Source organism: Bos taurus, chromosome 4 (assembly GCF_002263795.3).
Source record: "Bos taurus isolate L1 Dominette 01449 registration number 42190680 breed Hereford chromosome 4, ARS-UCD2.0, whole genome shotgun sequence".
Lineage (NCBI taxonomy): Eukaryota > Metazoa > Chordata > Mammalia > Artiodactyla > Bovidae > Bos > Bos taurus.
In genome coordinates, this window is record NC_037331.1 from 113,811,629 (window position 1) to 113,826,011 (window position 14,383).

The 14,383-nt window shown below is 62.0% G+C and overlaps 2 protein-coding genes and 1 non-coding gene across 3 annotated transcripts; 2 read left to right on the plus strand and 1 right to left on the minus strand.

Moving 5' to 3' along the window:
• Positions 1 to 218: 218 nt before the first annotated feature.
• Positions 219 to 4,666, plus strand: CHPF2 (chondroitin polymerizing factor 2). The gene is given in 4 exon segments (NM_001206923.1): positions 219 to 628; positions 1,090 to 1,654; positions 2,349 to 2,531; positions 3,228 to 4,666. Coding segments are annotated over 4 exon segments (2,328 nt in total). The 5' UTR covers positions 219 to 347; the 3' UTR covers positions 4,527 to 4,666.
• On the plus strand, positions 4,266 to 4,383 carry MIR671 (microRNA mir-671). Its single transcript, NR_030989.1, has one exon. It is a non-coding gene; the product is annotated as a microRNA mir-671 (primary transcript).
• Positions 4,667 to 4,806: 140 nt separating the features above from the next.
• SMARCD3 (SWI/SNF related, matrix associated, actin dependent regulator of chromatin, subfamily d, member 3) lies at positions 4,807 to 14,156 on the minus strand (the record flags this gene model as incomplete). Its single annotated transcript, NM_001078154.1, is given in 13 exon segments — positions 4,807 to 4,984; positions 5,160 to 5,261; positions 5,370 to 5,492; positions 5,740 to 5,875; positions 6,039 to 6,136; positions 6,895 to 7,056; positions 7,306 to 7,407; positions 7,607 to 7,702; positions 7,947 to 8,069; positions 8,181 to 8,303; positions 9,140 to 9,182; positions 10,893 to 11,104; positions 13,927 to 14,156. Coding segments are annotated over 13 exon segments (1,452 nt in total). The 3' UTR covers positions 4,807 to 4,930.
• Between the last annotated feature and the right edge of the window lie 227 nt (positions 14,157 to 14,383).

The following is a 14,383-nucleotide window of genomic DNA, read 5'->3' on the forward strand; positions in this document are numbered from 1 at the left end:
TTTATCAGTTGCTGCCATCTCTCTGCTTAGATAGTGTTACCAGATGTATGTAGTCCTTCTTTGGGGGTTGGGTTTGGCAGGACTGAGTCTTGCTTCTTTCTCTTCTGGACTAGAGGACCCCACTGTTGGTGGGTGAAATTGATTCTAACATTTACTACCATTTGGACTGAGGGTTAGAACCAGCACCTTGACAGCAGAAGACAAGGCAGGAGTTTCTTGGGATCCTGGGCCCAGAAGCAAACACAACCTTGTTCTCTTGTTGACCTCACTGGCCCCAGGCTCCCTTGTTGAAAGAGTCTGTTGGTCACTGATTGATCTCTTGAGGCTGTGCCCTCCAGGGCACACACATGGCAGGGCCCACCGCCATGCGGCTGAGCTCAGTGTTGGCTCTGCTGCGACCAGCACTGCCCCTCATCCTAGGGCTGTCTCTGGGGTGCAGCCTGAGCCTCTTGAGGGTGTCCTGGATCCAGGGGGAGGGGGATGATCCCTGCGTAGAGGCTGTGGGGAAAGCCGGAGGGCCACAGAGTCTAGACTCAAGAACTCAGCTTGACCAAAGCGACGAAGACTTCAAACCGCGGATTGTCCCCTACTACAGGGATCCCAACAAGCCCTACAAGAAGGTGCTCAGGTGAGTTAACGTGCACGTGTGTGCATCATCCCCACACCCCACTTCAGGGTTGCTCCGAGTCCTTGCCTCCACATCCTATCTGTGGTCACTGGTAATCGTCGTTAGCCTCCCTGAAGCAGTTCTCTGCCTTATTTACCATCATGGTTCCAGTTTTTTTTCCTCCTCCTCAGGCCTGAGAAAGCCTCACCCATTGGTGTTAAGTTAGTGGTTGGATGTTCTTCAGCAGGGCAGGAGTTGCATCTAATCCATCTAATCCATCCTGGGTCCACCTCTCCCCGAGATCAGTTCCAGTGTCAGCTACTCAGTAGATGCTCTCACCAGTAGCTCATTAGTGTTGATGAGGAGGTCTCCCCCTTCTCATCTCATCCCCAACTCACTAATTCCCCGGGGAAGGTATACACTGGACACGCTGGGTTCCTAAAGATTAGGGAGTTGACCCTGGCACACTGGTCTCCCCGCAGGACTCGGTACATCCAGACGGAGCTGGGCTCTCGCGAGCGGTTGCTGGTGGCTGTCCTGACCTCCCGGGCCACGCTGTCCACTCTGGCTGTGGCTGTGAACCGTACGGTGGCCCACCACTTCCCCCGGTTGCTCTACTTCACTGGGCAGCGAGGGGCCCGGACCCCAGCAGGGATGCAGGTGGTATCTCACGGGGACGAACGGCCAGCCTGGCTCATGTCTGAGACCCTGCGCCATCTTCACACGCACTTCGGGGCCGACTACGACTGGTTCTTCATCATGCAGGACGACACGTACGTGCAGGCCCCCCGCCTGGCGGCCCTGGCCGGCCACCTCAGCATCAACCAGGACCTGTACCTGGGCCGGGCAGAGGAGTTCATCGGCGCTGGCGAGCAGGCCCGGTACTGCCACGGGGGCTTTGGCTACCTGTTGTCACGGAGCCTCCTGCTTCGGCTGCGGCCACATCTGGATGGCTGCCGTGGAGACATTCTCAGTGCCCGACCTGACGAGTGGCTCGGCCGCTGCCTCATTGACTCTCTGGGCATCGGCTGTGTCTCGCAACACCAGGTGAAGGCACTTTCAAGTTAGTCCTCATCCCCTACAAATTAGCAGAGACCAACAGCTGGTCTCGAGGCTGGGGGGCTGCTGGCTCTTTCCCCGCAGCTCCTGGGGTGGTCGTTGTGCCCTCAGCCCCAATCGCCCCTCTCACTCTCCCTTGCCCACCTCTGGCAGCCTTAGATCCCTGGAGCGTCAAAAGTGGCGTCTTGTCGGGGACCTTCTGAGCAAGCCTGAAAGGTGTCCCTTCCTCACCAGTCTGCCCCCATCTGGCCCCTCGCCCTCCTCCCAACACGTGCACCGTCTCCAGTGACCTGGGAGTGCCCTTGAGGGGCCCGCTCTCCTGGAGGAGGAGGGTGGCCCGGGAGCCTCCCTGTTGGTTGGAGAAGAGGGGACAATCCCAGAGGGGCCCTCCTCCTCCACCGGAGTCCTGGCCGTCTCTGCTGGCTCTCGGCTTTCATTCTTTTGAGAAACAGCAGGATTCTTTGGGAGACGAGGTCATCCTAGCTGCCTAGCAAGCGCTCTCTTTTCCAGAATCCGGTGAGAGTAAGGTGAAGGTTGAGGGGACCCCAGAATGAGCTCCTATGCCCTTCTGGCTGCCTCGGCGGCAGTGGCAGTCACAGGTGTGAGCGCCAAGGGTGGTCAAGGGTGGTTGGGCCAGGCAGTTCCTCCCTGTGTGGCACTGATTGGTTTCATGGTCCCCCAGGGGCAGCGGTATCGCTCGTTTGAACTGGCCAAAAATAGGGACCCCGAGACGGAGAGCAGCTTAGCTTTCCTGAGTGCCTTCGCGGTGCACCCTGTCTCCGAGGGAACCCTCATGTACCGCCTCCACAAGCGCTTCAGTGCTCTGGAGCTGGAGCGGGCCTACAGTGAAATAGAACAGCTGCAGGTGAGCCGGGGGCCCAGGGCTGCAGGTCAGAGGGTGCTTCAGATGTCCAGGCTCACGTAGGAGCAAGAGGGGAGGCGGGCCAAGGCAGAAGGAGGCTGACTGTACCGATCAAACCTCATTGAAAAGCACCCCAGGGAGAAGGGGCTCGGGGTGCTCTGGCTGAAAGCTCCTGGCACGATGTGGGTTCACCTGAGAGGATCTGCAGGAGAGCTCTGAGGAGCAGGCTTGGCACCAGAAGGGTTTCTCTCCTCTCCAGTAATGCCTCGCCGAAACCCCGCAGTCCCTGGACTTCTAGCACTGTCCTTAAAACGCCGAAGGGCAGAAGGTAGAAGAATGCTCTAGTTGATGGCAGGGGGTTGTCCGAGGTGGGATCCAGGTGAAAACAAAGGTCTCCTTCTGTGAAGAGAGCGTGAGTCCTGTGAGTGAGGAAGAGAAAGTCCGTGGAGCCCCAGATGTCAGGGTCCCCTGCCCTCCACAGTGGCACTCTGCCCACCCCATCTTCCTCCCCACAGCAGCTGTGTGTGGATGGTGGGTCCGTGTGCCCCATACAGACAGGCTGTCAAATACAGGCCGTTCAGCGCCTGGCCTCACTGAGTGTTGATGGAGTCAGGACAGACCTCAGAACCCAGGACGCTGGAGCGAGCTGGGGTCCCGACTCCCTCGCCAGGCACTAACGGGGCGTCCCTCCTGCTCTAGGCTCAGATCCGGAACCTGACCGCGCTGACCCCTGAGGGCGAGGCGGGGCTGAGCTGGCCCCTTGGGCTCCCGGCCCCCTTCACGCCGCACTCTCGTTTTGAGGTGCTGGGCTGGGACTACTTCACAGAGCAGCACACCTTCTCCTGCGTGGACGGGGCCCCCAAGTGCCCCCTGCAAGGGGCGAGCAGGGCAGACGTGGGCGACGCTGTGGAGACGGCCCTGGAGCAGCTGAACCGGCGCTACCAGCCCCGCCTGCGCTTCCAGAAGCAGCGGCTGCTCAACGGCTACCGGCGCTTTGACCCAGCACGGGGCATGGAGTACACGCTGGACCTGCTGCTGGAGGCCGTGACGCAGCGGGGGCACCGGCGGGCGCTGGCGCGCAGGGTCAGCCTGCTGCGGCCGCTGAGCCGCGTGGAGATCCTGCCCATGCCCTACGTCACCGAGGCCACGCGCGTGCAGCTGGTGCTGCCGCTGCAGGCTGCCGAGGCTGCCGCGGCCCCCACGTTCCTGGAGGCCTTTGCGGCCGGGGTCCTGGAACCCCGAGAGCATGCCTTACTCACCCTGTTGCTGGTCTACGGGCCGCGGGAAGGGGGCCGAGGGGCCCCAGACCCGTTCGTCGGGGTGAAGGTGGCAGCGGCCGAGCTGGAACGACGATACCCCGGGACGAGGCTGGCCTGGCTCGCTGTGCGAGCGGAGGCACCTTCCCAGGTGCGGCTCATGGACGTGGTCTCCAAGAAGCACCCCGTGGACACGCTCTTCTTCCTCGCCACCGTGTGGACCAGGCCGGGGCCCGAGGTCCTTAACCGCTGCCGCATGAACGCCATCTCCGGCTGGCAGGCCTTCTTCCCGGTCCACTTCCAGGAGTTCAACCCCGCCCTGGCACCACAGAGACCGCCCCCAGGGGCTGGCCCCGACCCCCCATCCCCTCCGGGTGCAGACCCTGCCCGGGGGGCTGCTGGAGGGGGCAGGTTTGACCGGCAGGCTTCGGCAGAGGGCTGCTTCTACAACGCGGACTACCTGGCTGCCCGAGCCCGGCTGGCCGCCGACCTGGCAGGCCAGGAAGAGGAGGAAGCCCTGGAGGGGCTGGAGGTGATGGATGTTTTCCTCCGGTTCTCAGGGCTCCACCTTTTCCGGGCCGTGGAGCCAGGGCTGGTGCAGAAGTTCTCCCTACGGGACTGCAGCCCTCGGCTCAGCGAGGAACTCTACCACCGGTGCCGCCTCAGCAACCTGGAGGGGCTGGGGGGCCGCGCGCAGCTGGCCATGGCCCTGTTCGAGCAGGAGCAGGCCAACAGCACCTAGAGTGCTCGGGCCCCGCACCTCCACACACAGCCCCTGCCGGCCCCCGCCCGGGGAGGCAAGGTGCACGGACAGATGGGAGAGCTCGCTGCTGTGTTTTTTTTTTTAATAAGAAAATGTTATTAAAAGTGTCTTCTGCCAAACTGTTTTTAGGTCTAGGAAAAATGGGAGTAAGGAGACTCTGAGGGAGAGGGTGGGGAGCTTCCCGGAGGGACCCACTGCCCTCTCCCTGGCGCCCCCAATCCTCCTCCCACCCTAGTTGCCAATGACCACACGGCTGTTATCAGGTAAATGACCTTTAATCCAGCCCCTGCCTCGCCCACAAGGCTTCGGGGGTGACAGCCAGGCCCCAGGGGACAGGCCGGGGCAGGGCCGGGGACCCTCAGCGGCACGATTCCCCAGCGCGCCTAGGTGTTGCGTACGACCAGCGACTGCTCCAGCTCCTGCCTGCGCTGCTGGATCTGTAAGGAAAGGAGAGCAGGCGCAGGTGACCAGTTGCTGGTGAGTGACAGGCCCCACCCGCCTGGAGGAGCATCTGGGAGCTGGGACGGCCCCATGCAGCCAGGGGTAGGGTGGGGGTTTCTCTGGGGGTGAGCGGGGAGCCGAGGGCGCTGGGGGCGGGGGGCGGGCTCACACCTTGCAGTAGAAGTAGCGGCTGACGGCCTCCTGGGACCAAGGCTGGTGGTAGAACTCAGCCCGGCGCTCCTCCTCCGGGTTGCCCGCCACGTCTGTCATCACCTGGGAGGGAGCAGCAGGGTCATCCTGAGCCTGGACACCCCCGCACGACGTTCACTGTCTCCCCGGCATGCTTGTCTCCTACCCAGCGCCCCCCGAGGCCCCCTTCACCTTGAGGTCCCGACTCTGGGAGCGGAGGAGGTCCTGGATGTAGCCCTTGGGGTCTCTGGAGAAGCTCAGCATGAAGTCCCTCTGGATCTTGAGCTGGTTGATGGACTCAATCGTCTCGTGGATCTGCAGGTAGAAAGACACATGCTCTCACCTGGCCAGGCTGAGATGGGAGAAGCGGGGGCGGGGGGCGTGGCGGGGGGCTTGCCGCTGTCCCCTGGAAGGGCAGTCCCCGAGAAGGGGGCGCGGGTAGAGCTCCAAGTCCCAAGGGCAGGGCCCCTCCCCGTCCTCTCCCATGTCCTCGTCCTGCTGTGTCTGCGCATGTGTCACCGTCGGGTCACCGTCCTGTTGCAGTGCCAGGCTCCAGCCCCACCTTACTGTCCAGAGCGCTGATCTCCTGCTGGTTGGCCGTGGACAGCAGGAAGCTGCTCATCTGTCCCTTCAGGGGCTCCTCCACTTCCACGTCAATGTCGTAGCACGCCGTCTTCTTCTGGTCCGACGGGTCCACGCTGCCAGGGAAGGCCAGCCCTTGGCGTACGTGCTGCCCCAACGGAGGCCAAGGGCCCCCGAGGCCTGATGCGGGGGGTGGGCAGAGCGAGGGACGGGGTGGGGGGGGGCGCGGGACCACCACAGTGACTCCCAGCTCTGAGGAGCAGGGTTGGGGGGCCTCACCTGATGACATGGTTGATGACAATTGGGTCAGGGGGCAGCAGAAGGGCTGTGAGGCGCTGGGGAATCTCAGAAAACTTCAGCCGGGGACAGTCAAAAATCTGCAGTAGGAGAGAAGTTCCCTGCTCTGCGCTCAAAAGAGCCTCCGTTCTCAAAAGGCCCCCCAAGCAGCCACCTCTCACGGGGGAGGCCAGCCCTGGGCCTGAGGCCTGCTTCCACCGCTCACGGCGCAACCCCGAGCCTCTCAACTTCACACCTCGGCCTCGGTCTCTCCATCTCTGGGAGCCAAAGGCAGAGGCACTGATCTCAGGGGGCTTGTTAGAATTAAATGCGTCAGTTATACACAAAGTGCCTGAAGCAGCGCCTGGCATGCGGTGAGTGCTCAATAAACATCGACTGTTGTTTTCACCACTCAAGTCTACCTGTGGTATTTATTTTAAAGTTATATTAATAATAATCTCTAGTTTGGCAGAATCACTTCCACAGCAGTTTGATTCTCCTAACTGCCCAGCGGGTGAGACGGGACAGGCGTGGTGAAGATAAGGAACAAGGCTGCAAACAGCTAAGTGATGGACCCGGTGTCTGGACCCAGGGCCAGAACCTGGGGGCCCTAGCTCCAGGTGCCAAGAACATGTTCCCCAGAGCTGCTAGCTTTCTGGGGTTCCCGACCTTCCTCACCTCGGGGGTGGGGGGGCTGAGACGGGCAGGCTGCAGCACAGGGTGGTGTCGTGGCAGAGCCCAGATGGGAAGCCAGGTCTCCGGCTCTGAGATCATTCCCAATGGAGTCAAGGAGGCAGGGTGGTGTTCCTGAGCAGAGGCCTTTCCCCTCCCCATGGCCCCAGGCTCGGGGAGAGGGTACCTGCTGGAAATACTTGTCGCCGTTGATGTATTCCTTGTCATGGGAGTCCTGCAGCCGGTTGGTCTTCACATATTGCCACAGGGCCTGGACGATGGCCGAGCGGCTCTGTGTGTGCAATCCCAGCAGTCGGGCCAGGCGGGGATCCAGTTTGAACTGGGGAGGCTGGACCAAGGAGGCCGTGAGAAAATGAGACAAAAAGACAGCGGGAGGGGCTCGGAACTCAGGGGCTGCGGGGCCTGGGCTCCTTGGAAACAAGCTTCTGGAGCAGGCAGGGTGGAGGGGAGAACGGGGTCTCTCAGGGCATAACAGCTTGCAAGCCAAGGCCCACCCCAGCCAGGAGAAGGGTACAGGAGGCGGGATGCTGGGGGGGATGGGGGGTGCGGGGCGGTGTCTGGGGGTGAGGGCACGTACCTGGTAGTCCAGCATGAGGAGCAGCGTACAACGCACACTCAGGTCCCCTGGCCTCTTCACCTGGAACCCATCCGTCTCCTGAGTGGTGGGTGTCCGGTGCCACTGTCCAGGGGTAGGAGCTGAGTCACCTCATAGGCCCATCTGAGCTGGTGGGGCCTTGGAGCTCTGGGTGCAGGACTGGGGGGCTGGGGAAGGGGGTCCCCGATCCAAGTCTGCGCCACTAACAGGACTGCATTCTAGGTTCTTCAGGACCGTGGTCTGTGGCCAGTTCAAGGGCAGGAGGGGTCTGGGTCTTTCTTACCTCCACGAGGTGGTTGTCAGGGCCATAAAGGTCTTTGTCCAGCTCAATGACCAAGCTCTTGAAGAAGGACGAGAACTTCCGCTTCTGCTTGCTGGGCTGTGGGAGAGGCATGGACCGTGGGCGCGGAACAGGGCCCACGGGGGCAGAGTGAGTTGGGAGTGGGTGGGGGCTGGCCAGGTAGGGCCGCGCAGTCAGAAGCAGGCCTGGGCACGTCTCTCTGGACCACCCTCCCGCAGCCAGGGCTGACTTCCCCAGCCCTTGGTGCACACGTCCAGTACCGGCCTAAGTTCAGCCCCATACCCACCCCAGGACACCTGGAGAGACCTGGGCCAGGACGTACGTCATCCAGGAGCTTCCCCTCCACCCGCAGCTCCCAGGAGGCAATGCTGCCGTCAGAATCCTCGGCATCGGGCTTCGCAGGGTTAAAAGTATTGGAGATATAAAGACGCAGCTTGCGCTTTTGCTGTAGAGATACAGAGTGTCATACAGAGCCAGTCCCCAGGGGGCCAGCCCCAGCTTCTTCCATTCAGGGACTAGGACTTGGCGCCCTCACCCCGCCCCCAAGTCAAGGCACCTTCATGGGCCGCTTCAGAGCCTCCTGGATGTCCACCCGCTTCCTCATAATGGTCTGATCCAGCTTCCTCTCAAACGCCAGGAGGTCCATGTAAGCCTGGGACTCTGGGACCAGCTCCCGGATCTGGAAGCGGGGAGGAAGCGAGGCAGGGAACCAGGGGCTCAGCCAATCTTGCAGGTTGGAACGTGCGGGTGTCACGTGGCCCCAGGAGTGTGCGAGTGTGGCGGGCGGGGAGCTGGCCACATTCAGGGCAGGTAACTTGGACAGCGCAGACGGGACCTCTGAATCCAGCCATGAAGGTCTGGATGTTACAAGGATGAAAACCACTACGGAGATCCATGCGTTTCATCACTAGGGGAGGCCGGAGCAGCCATGGAGGCCAGCAAGTGCTTAGGGCTTCACCTGCTCATCCTGTCCTTTCCCCTGTCACACAGCCTCTGGGTTCCCTGGGGCGTCTGTGAAGTGGTCAGGGGCCCCTCGGGTCCCTGAGACAGGAGACGTCGCAGCTTGGGCCTACAGTGACACCTCACCCAGATGCTCTGCTCCAGCTGGGGTCTCAGCCGTTCTCTGGACCCAGCTCGGCCTGGGTCCCCTTGTGCTGCTGGGCCCTCCGGCCAGCTTCTGTTCCCTTCGCTCCTCTGCCAGCCTGCGGTCCCTGAGCTCTCAGCCCCTTTGTCCCCTGCCTTTATGTCTCTACAGACCGCTGGAATTCAATCTGCGCCCCCGACCCAGACCCAGGATCCTACCCTCTCTGGCTCTGCTTCTCCCCTCTGTCCCACCCCGTCCTTCTGGCCCTGGGGGAGCCTCATTTCTTAATTATCTTTTTAAACAAAAAAAGTGAAAGTGACTATGATGTTGAAGCGCTGCTCCTGAGGGGGGAGGGGAGGAGGGGAGAGGAGGGCGGAGCAGGAAAGGGTTGGGGGTGGGGTGGGCTGGGGGCTGCTGTGAAAGGCACTCACCCTTTGAGGGAGGATTTTGTCAGCCATCTTCCTCCTCTTGGCACTGTACATTTTTTAAAGAAAAAACCAGGTTACCATGGCGACAGATCTGGGAGTAAGGAGGCCACCTGCTAAATTATCCCGACATCTCAGCCCGCCTGGCTGGGGTTCCCACAGCCCGCTCATCTGCCCACCCGAGGGGCTACGCCGCCGGCTGTGTGTGGCTCTGTTCTCTCACGGGGAGCGGAGATGACTCCGTCCTTTCTCCGGCCTGGGAGCCCCTTTTCTGCCCCGCCACATCCCCAGGGCCAGAGAAATTAGACTTGGAAGGGCTCGGAGCAGGGGCACTGCAGAAACGTTTGGGGAAAGCTGGGCAGCGGTGAGGACAGAGTGGGGGGATACATTGTGAGGACTTTTTTTTTCCCTTCTCTGAGAAAGGGGCACACAGCCCAAGGTGGCTGAGCTGGTGGGGAGGGGAGCCGACCCCCTTGCCCCATCCCAGGAGCAGGAAGTGATGCTGTGAAGCTGGTGACGACCAGCACCCCAGCCACCCTGGGCTAGGAAGGGGACCCTGATGGGCAGGGTGTGCTCACGCCCTTGGACCTGCCAGCAGAGCCCAGGGACACACCCACAGGTATCCAGAGAGAGTGGGTACGGATGTTCCCCTCTTGGGTGTGGCTGGCGGGCTGGACCTGGGGTAGCAGCTGGGACTTGGACTCTGCTGGATCCACTAGCTGGTTCCGACTCCCAGAAGCAACCCCAGAAAACCCTTGGCGAGTAGAACCCAGCCTAGGGAATGGCTGCATACTGCCCCCGTGTGGTGGTCTCAACCACTGCCCCCGTCCCTGGCCAAAAATCGATTCAAGGCTAGACAAGCAGGTTTCACTAAAGGGCTGATTTGTTTTGAAGAAACTATCTCTGTGAAACTCTCCAGTAGTACAAGATAAATCAGGAACTCTACAAAAGAATGACTCACTTTGGAAAGAATTCCTCATGGGCTTCCTATAAATGGTGAATTTTCCTTGACATGTAAAAAAAATATTTAATAATGAGGTAAAATCCATATTGCACCTTTTATAGGACTCCATCTGGTGTGCAAAAGGAAGCATGTGTGTTTGGCTAAACAGTGAAACCCACAGGGGTATCTTCCTTGCCAGGCACCAGCAGGGGCTTTTGGGGGTGCCACCGGCTGGCTCAGACAAGGAAACAGGCTGGCCCTTGGTGGCTTGGGGGCAGACCCAGTCCAGAAGACAGACCATGGCAACTCCTCAACATTTGAGTGCCTAAGAATCACCAGAGAGCGCCAGGGGGCAGAGACTGCCCACCCATGGGGCAAATCCCAGGCTCTCCCGCCACTGGCCAGGGATTCAGATTAAGAAGATTCGGAGTGGGGCTTTCGAGGAGTCAAGCCAGGGGCGCTTCTAAGGAAGGCGCACTGGACAATCGCGCTAGGAAACGCAGTCTAAAGCTCGGCCCTGAGCCCTGGTGCCACAGCCCCGCCTCCATCCCCCGAGAACCAGGGCACTGGGGTGCAGAGAGGGACAGAGCAGGTGACAAGGAGAAGGGCGCGACGGTCACCGCCTGTCTCCACCGTGTGGGCACACAAAGGAACCGGGCCAGTGCCCCCTCAGCCCACCTCCTGGGAAAGCATCCCACCCGGGACGCCTGCTCCCTGCTGACCCCTCTTTGCCCGGGCTTCCCACCCCGTCCCTGCGGGTCCCGCGTCCGCCCCCTCCGCTCTGGTCACCGCCCCCCCCCCCCAACCCCCGCTTACCTGCGGCTCCGCGCGGGGGCGGTGGGCACCGGCTGGCCCTGGCTCTGGGCCTGGCTCTGGCCGGGCGGGGGCGCTGCTCGCTTGCGGGCGGGCTCCATGCCCGCGGGGGCCAGGCCGGGTCGCACGGCGGGGCTGCCCATGTACGGGGAGCCCGGGGGGCCCATGGGCGCCCCCTGGTGGGGCATCCGGGCTCCAGACGGCATCCCGGGGCGCTGGGGAGGGGGATGGGGGGGCGTGAAGCAGACACAGGCACCCGGCGATCAGAACCAGGGCTCCGGGCTCCAGGCGCGCGGAGCTGCGTCTCCCCCCCCCTCCCCGAACCCCGAGACCCCCGGCCCGTGACCCTGCAGCCGACGGCGCGATGCCGATGGGGCTGGGAGGGGTGGGGAGGGGCGGGGGCGCCGGAACCGCGCGGCTTTGGCGGAGGGGGCGGAGGGGGGGGGGTGGCTTTGCGTCTCGCTGCAGGAAGCTAACTGAAGCCAGGCAACTAACTGCACAGGGCATCGCCAGCCTCGGATTTGCGGAAGGTGCCGCGAAGATGAATATTAATGGCGCCTTTCAACCTTTTCAAAGGATGCTCCTATCCACACGCTCCTCTGCAAGACGGACTGAGGGGGCCTTCTATCCCCACTTGACGGATGAGGCAACCGCGGCTCAAGGAGAGAGGCAACCTAGCCAAGGTCGTGCAAGGCCCTTTCCTGAGGGGCCCGGGGTTTGTGCTCTCTGCTGCTTTCGTTTAGTTCAGGGCTGGGCTCTCTTGCTCCGGACTTCTGCCGCCTGCCTTCCCGTTTGCCTGCTTCCCAGTCCATTTCCAGGGCTGTCCTGCCTTCCCTGCCTTCAACCCACTTTCCTCTCTGGGCCCCTTCTTTTGACCCTTCGGTCCCAATCCCCGTCCCCTTGCTCTGATTCCCAGCCTCTACCGTCAGGGGCTTGGCTGAATTAGCCCATCCGCATAATTTACTCTCAAGGTGAAGGCTTGGAGGTAGGGCTAGAAGCAGCTTGAGGGGCTGAGGTCAGACCTTACCAGGATTCTCCTATTGAGGGGGGGCTATGAGGCTTAACTGGTGATGGGTGGTCCAGAGGGCTTGGGTAGGTCAAAAGGATGGACATTTTCTCTTACATCTATCTCTCCCTTCCTGTCTGCCTGAATCACCAGAGATGGCCCCATCCTACAGACTCCCCACCCTACCCCAGTGAGGTCAGAAGTCTGGGTTCCCAGGGGGCCACAGGGAGGCAGGTGAGGCAGGTGTGTGCCCTTGCCACTACCCAGTGCATCGAGTGAAGTGTCCCACAGACTCGTAAAACCTCATTATCCCATTCCAGAAGAGGGGCTGGGGAGGGCCCAAGGGGCTGTCAAGCAGGAGGGAGATCAGGGAGCCACGGTTGCAGACCTCGTGCCCCTGTTATACTGTCTGAGCACCACCCACTCCACCCCAGGGGTGCAGCTGCTCCCCAGAACAGGGAGGCACCCTGCCCCTGAGCCTAGTGAATCTCCTCGCACTGTCTCCCCCTCCCCCGGTCCCTCCTGCCCTGTGCTGTGTCTAACCCTAACCCCCAGCCAGCCAGCTGTCTCTGCCCATCGCCGCCTCGGCAGTGAGACCTGCCTGTCCATGTGTCTGCCTCCCCCGCCCCACCTGACCCTGTCACTCACACCTCCAGGGTGGTGGCCCAGAATGGAGCCCAGGCCCGCCATTCCCCACCAGCACAGACAGGGCACCGGGAGTGGGGCTCAGGCCACCCAAGAACTGAAGCACTGAGTTGAGTTAAAAAAAAAAAAAATCCACGTGTACAGACTCTCACTCCTAGATGGGCCTTTTATTGGGACACCCTAGGCAGCAAGATCAGGGCTGGTCATGAGGCTAACCAACATGGGGACCCCTTGGAAGTTAGTCCAGAGACCCATGGGCCTGGAAGACAGGCTGCTTTGGGAAAGCCCCTTTCCTCATCAGCTGCTCTCCCATTTAACGAGGCTGGTGGTACTCACTGATCTGCTAAGGAGACCCCAAGAGGGAGGCCTCCAGAGCCCCTAGAAGGCTGTGCTGGCCAGCAGGGATGGGTGATCTGCCCGAAGGGCCAACATTCTAGGGGCTCTGGCCTCTCTTACTGAGAATGTGCCTTCCTTGGGGTCACAACCAAATTTGGCCATAGTAAACCTGACTGCTTCCTTTCTGCCCGGCTTCAGCACCACTGGCCGTCCCAGGTCCTGGAGCCTCTGCCTCTCCTATGCCACAGCCCTTCCAACCCGTCCCCACCCCCTCAGGCCCCCTGGGCTTGCTCAGGCTCCCGGTGGGCCTTCTAAACCTGCCCCTTTGGTCTCCAGGCCTCCAGTCCCTGACTCCAGCTCTTCCTTCACACCTTTGAGGCGTTAAGGACATCAGCTTCTGGTGGTGGAGGCTGCCAAAGGATCCTCAGACCCCTTAACCTGGGGTCTGCCCCTAGAGAGGGCCTCTCTCTGGCCCCGATTGGCAGAGGCCAGGGGCAGAGCCCCAGAGCCCTCAGCCCGAATGCAAAGGTGGTTCAGCCTCAGAGCTTCCCACTCACAGGGCCGCCAGGGTCACCTGCTCCTTGCTCCTGAGACACTGTCCCAACTGATGAACAAGCAGCCCAGCACAGCAATGCCAAGTCCCACCCCCCACTCCCAGGGCAGGGGTCGCACCTGGGCCCCACCAGGAAAGAAGGGAAGACAACCCATCGGGTTGTCCCCACAGGGGACGCACCCACCCACCCACCCCCTTTGGGGGAGACCGTCCCCAAGTTCTACCGCCAAGCCCCTGACAGGAACCCATGCAAACGCCTGTCTTCCCCGCCCCGGGGCACCCATCCCCGGCCAAGCCGCCTGACGACGTGTTCGGGCGCCCCCGGGGCGCGCCGGCACGGGGCTGGGGCCGGGCCCGCTGGGCCGCGGCGCTCCCGCTAGAGGGGTGGGGTGGGGTGTGGGGGGAGCGGGAGCCCCCTCCCGGCCTCTCCCGACCTTCCCTCCATTCAGCCCGAGCCAGCTCGCTCGCCCTCCCCCGCTAACTTTTCCCCCACTCACCACCCCATGGACCAGAAACTCAAAAAGTTTGCTTTTCGTGGCTTTGCGCGCCCCTCCGGCAACTTCGTCCGCGGCCATCGGGGTGGGCTCAGCGGCGCCTCTCACTCTCTCTCTCTCTCTCTCTTGCTCTTTCTTTCCCTTTTCTGCCTTTTTTTTTTTTTTCCTCCAACTCTCCCCTCTGAGTCCTGCTGGGCTCTCTCACACTTCTACTCGAGCGGAGTGGGGAGGGGGCCCCTTCAGGGCTGCCCTGACGGCCCACGGCCCACGCCGCCGCCGCCGCCGCCGCCCGCCAGCCGCCGCGGCTGCCGCATTCCTGCACTGATAAGACAGAAATAGTCCGGCGGCCCGGGGTCCGCCTGTTGACTCGGCGGGGACGGAGAAGCCTGCCTTTCCCAAGCCTCGCCGGGCCCAAACAGCGCAGATAAGCGGCGAGGCTCGCCGGCCAGCGCGGCTCCGG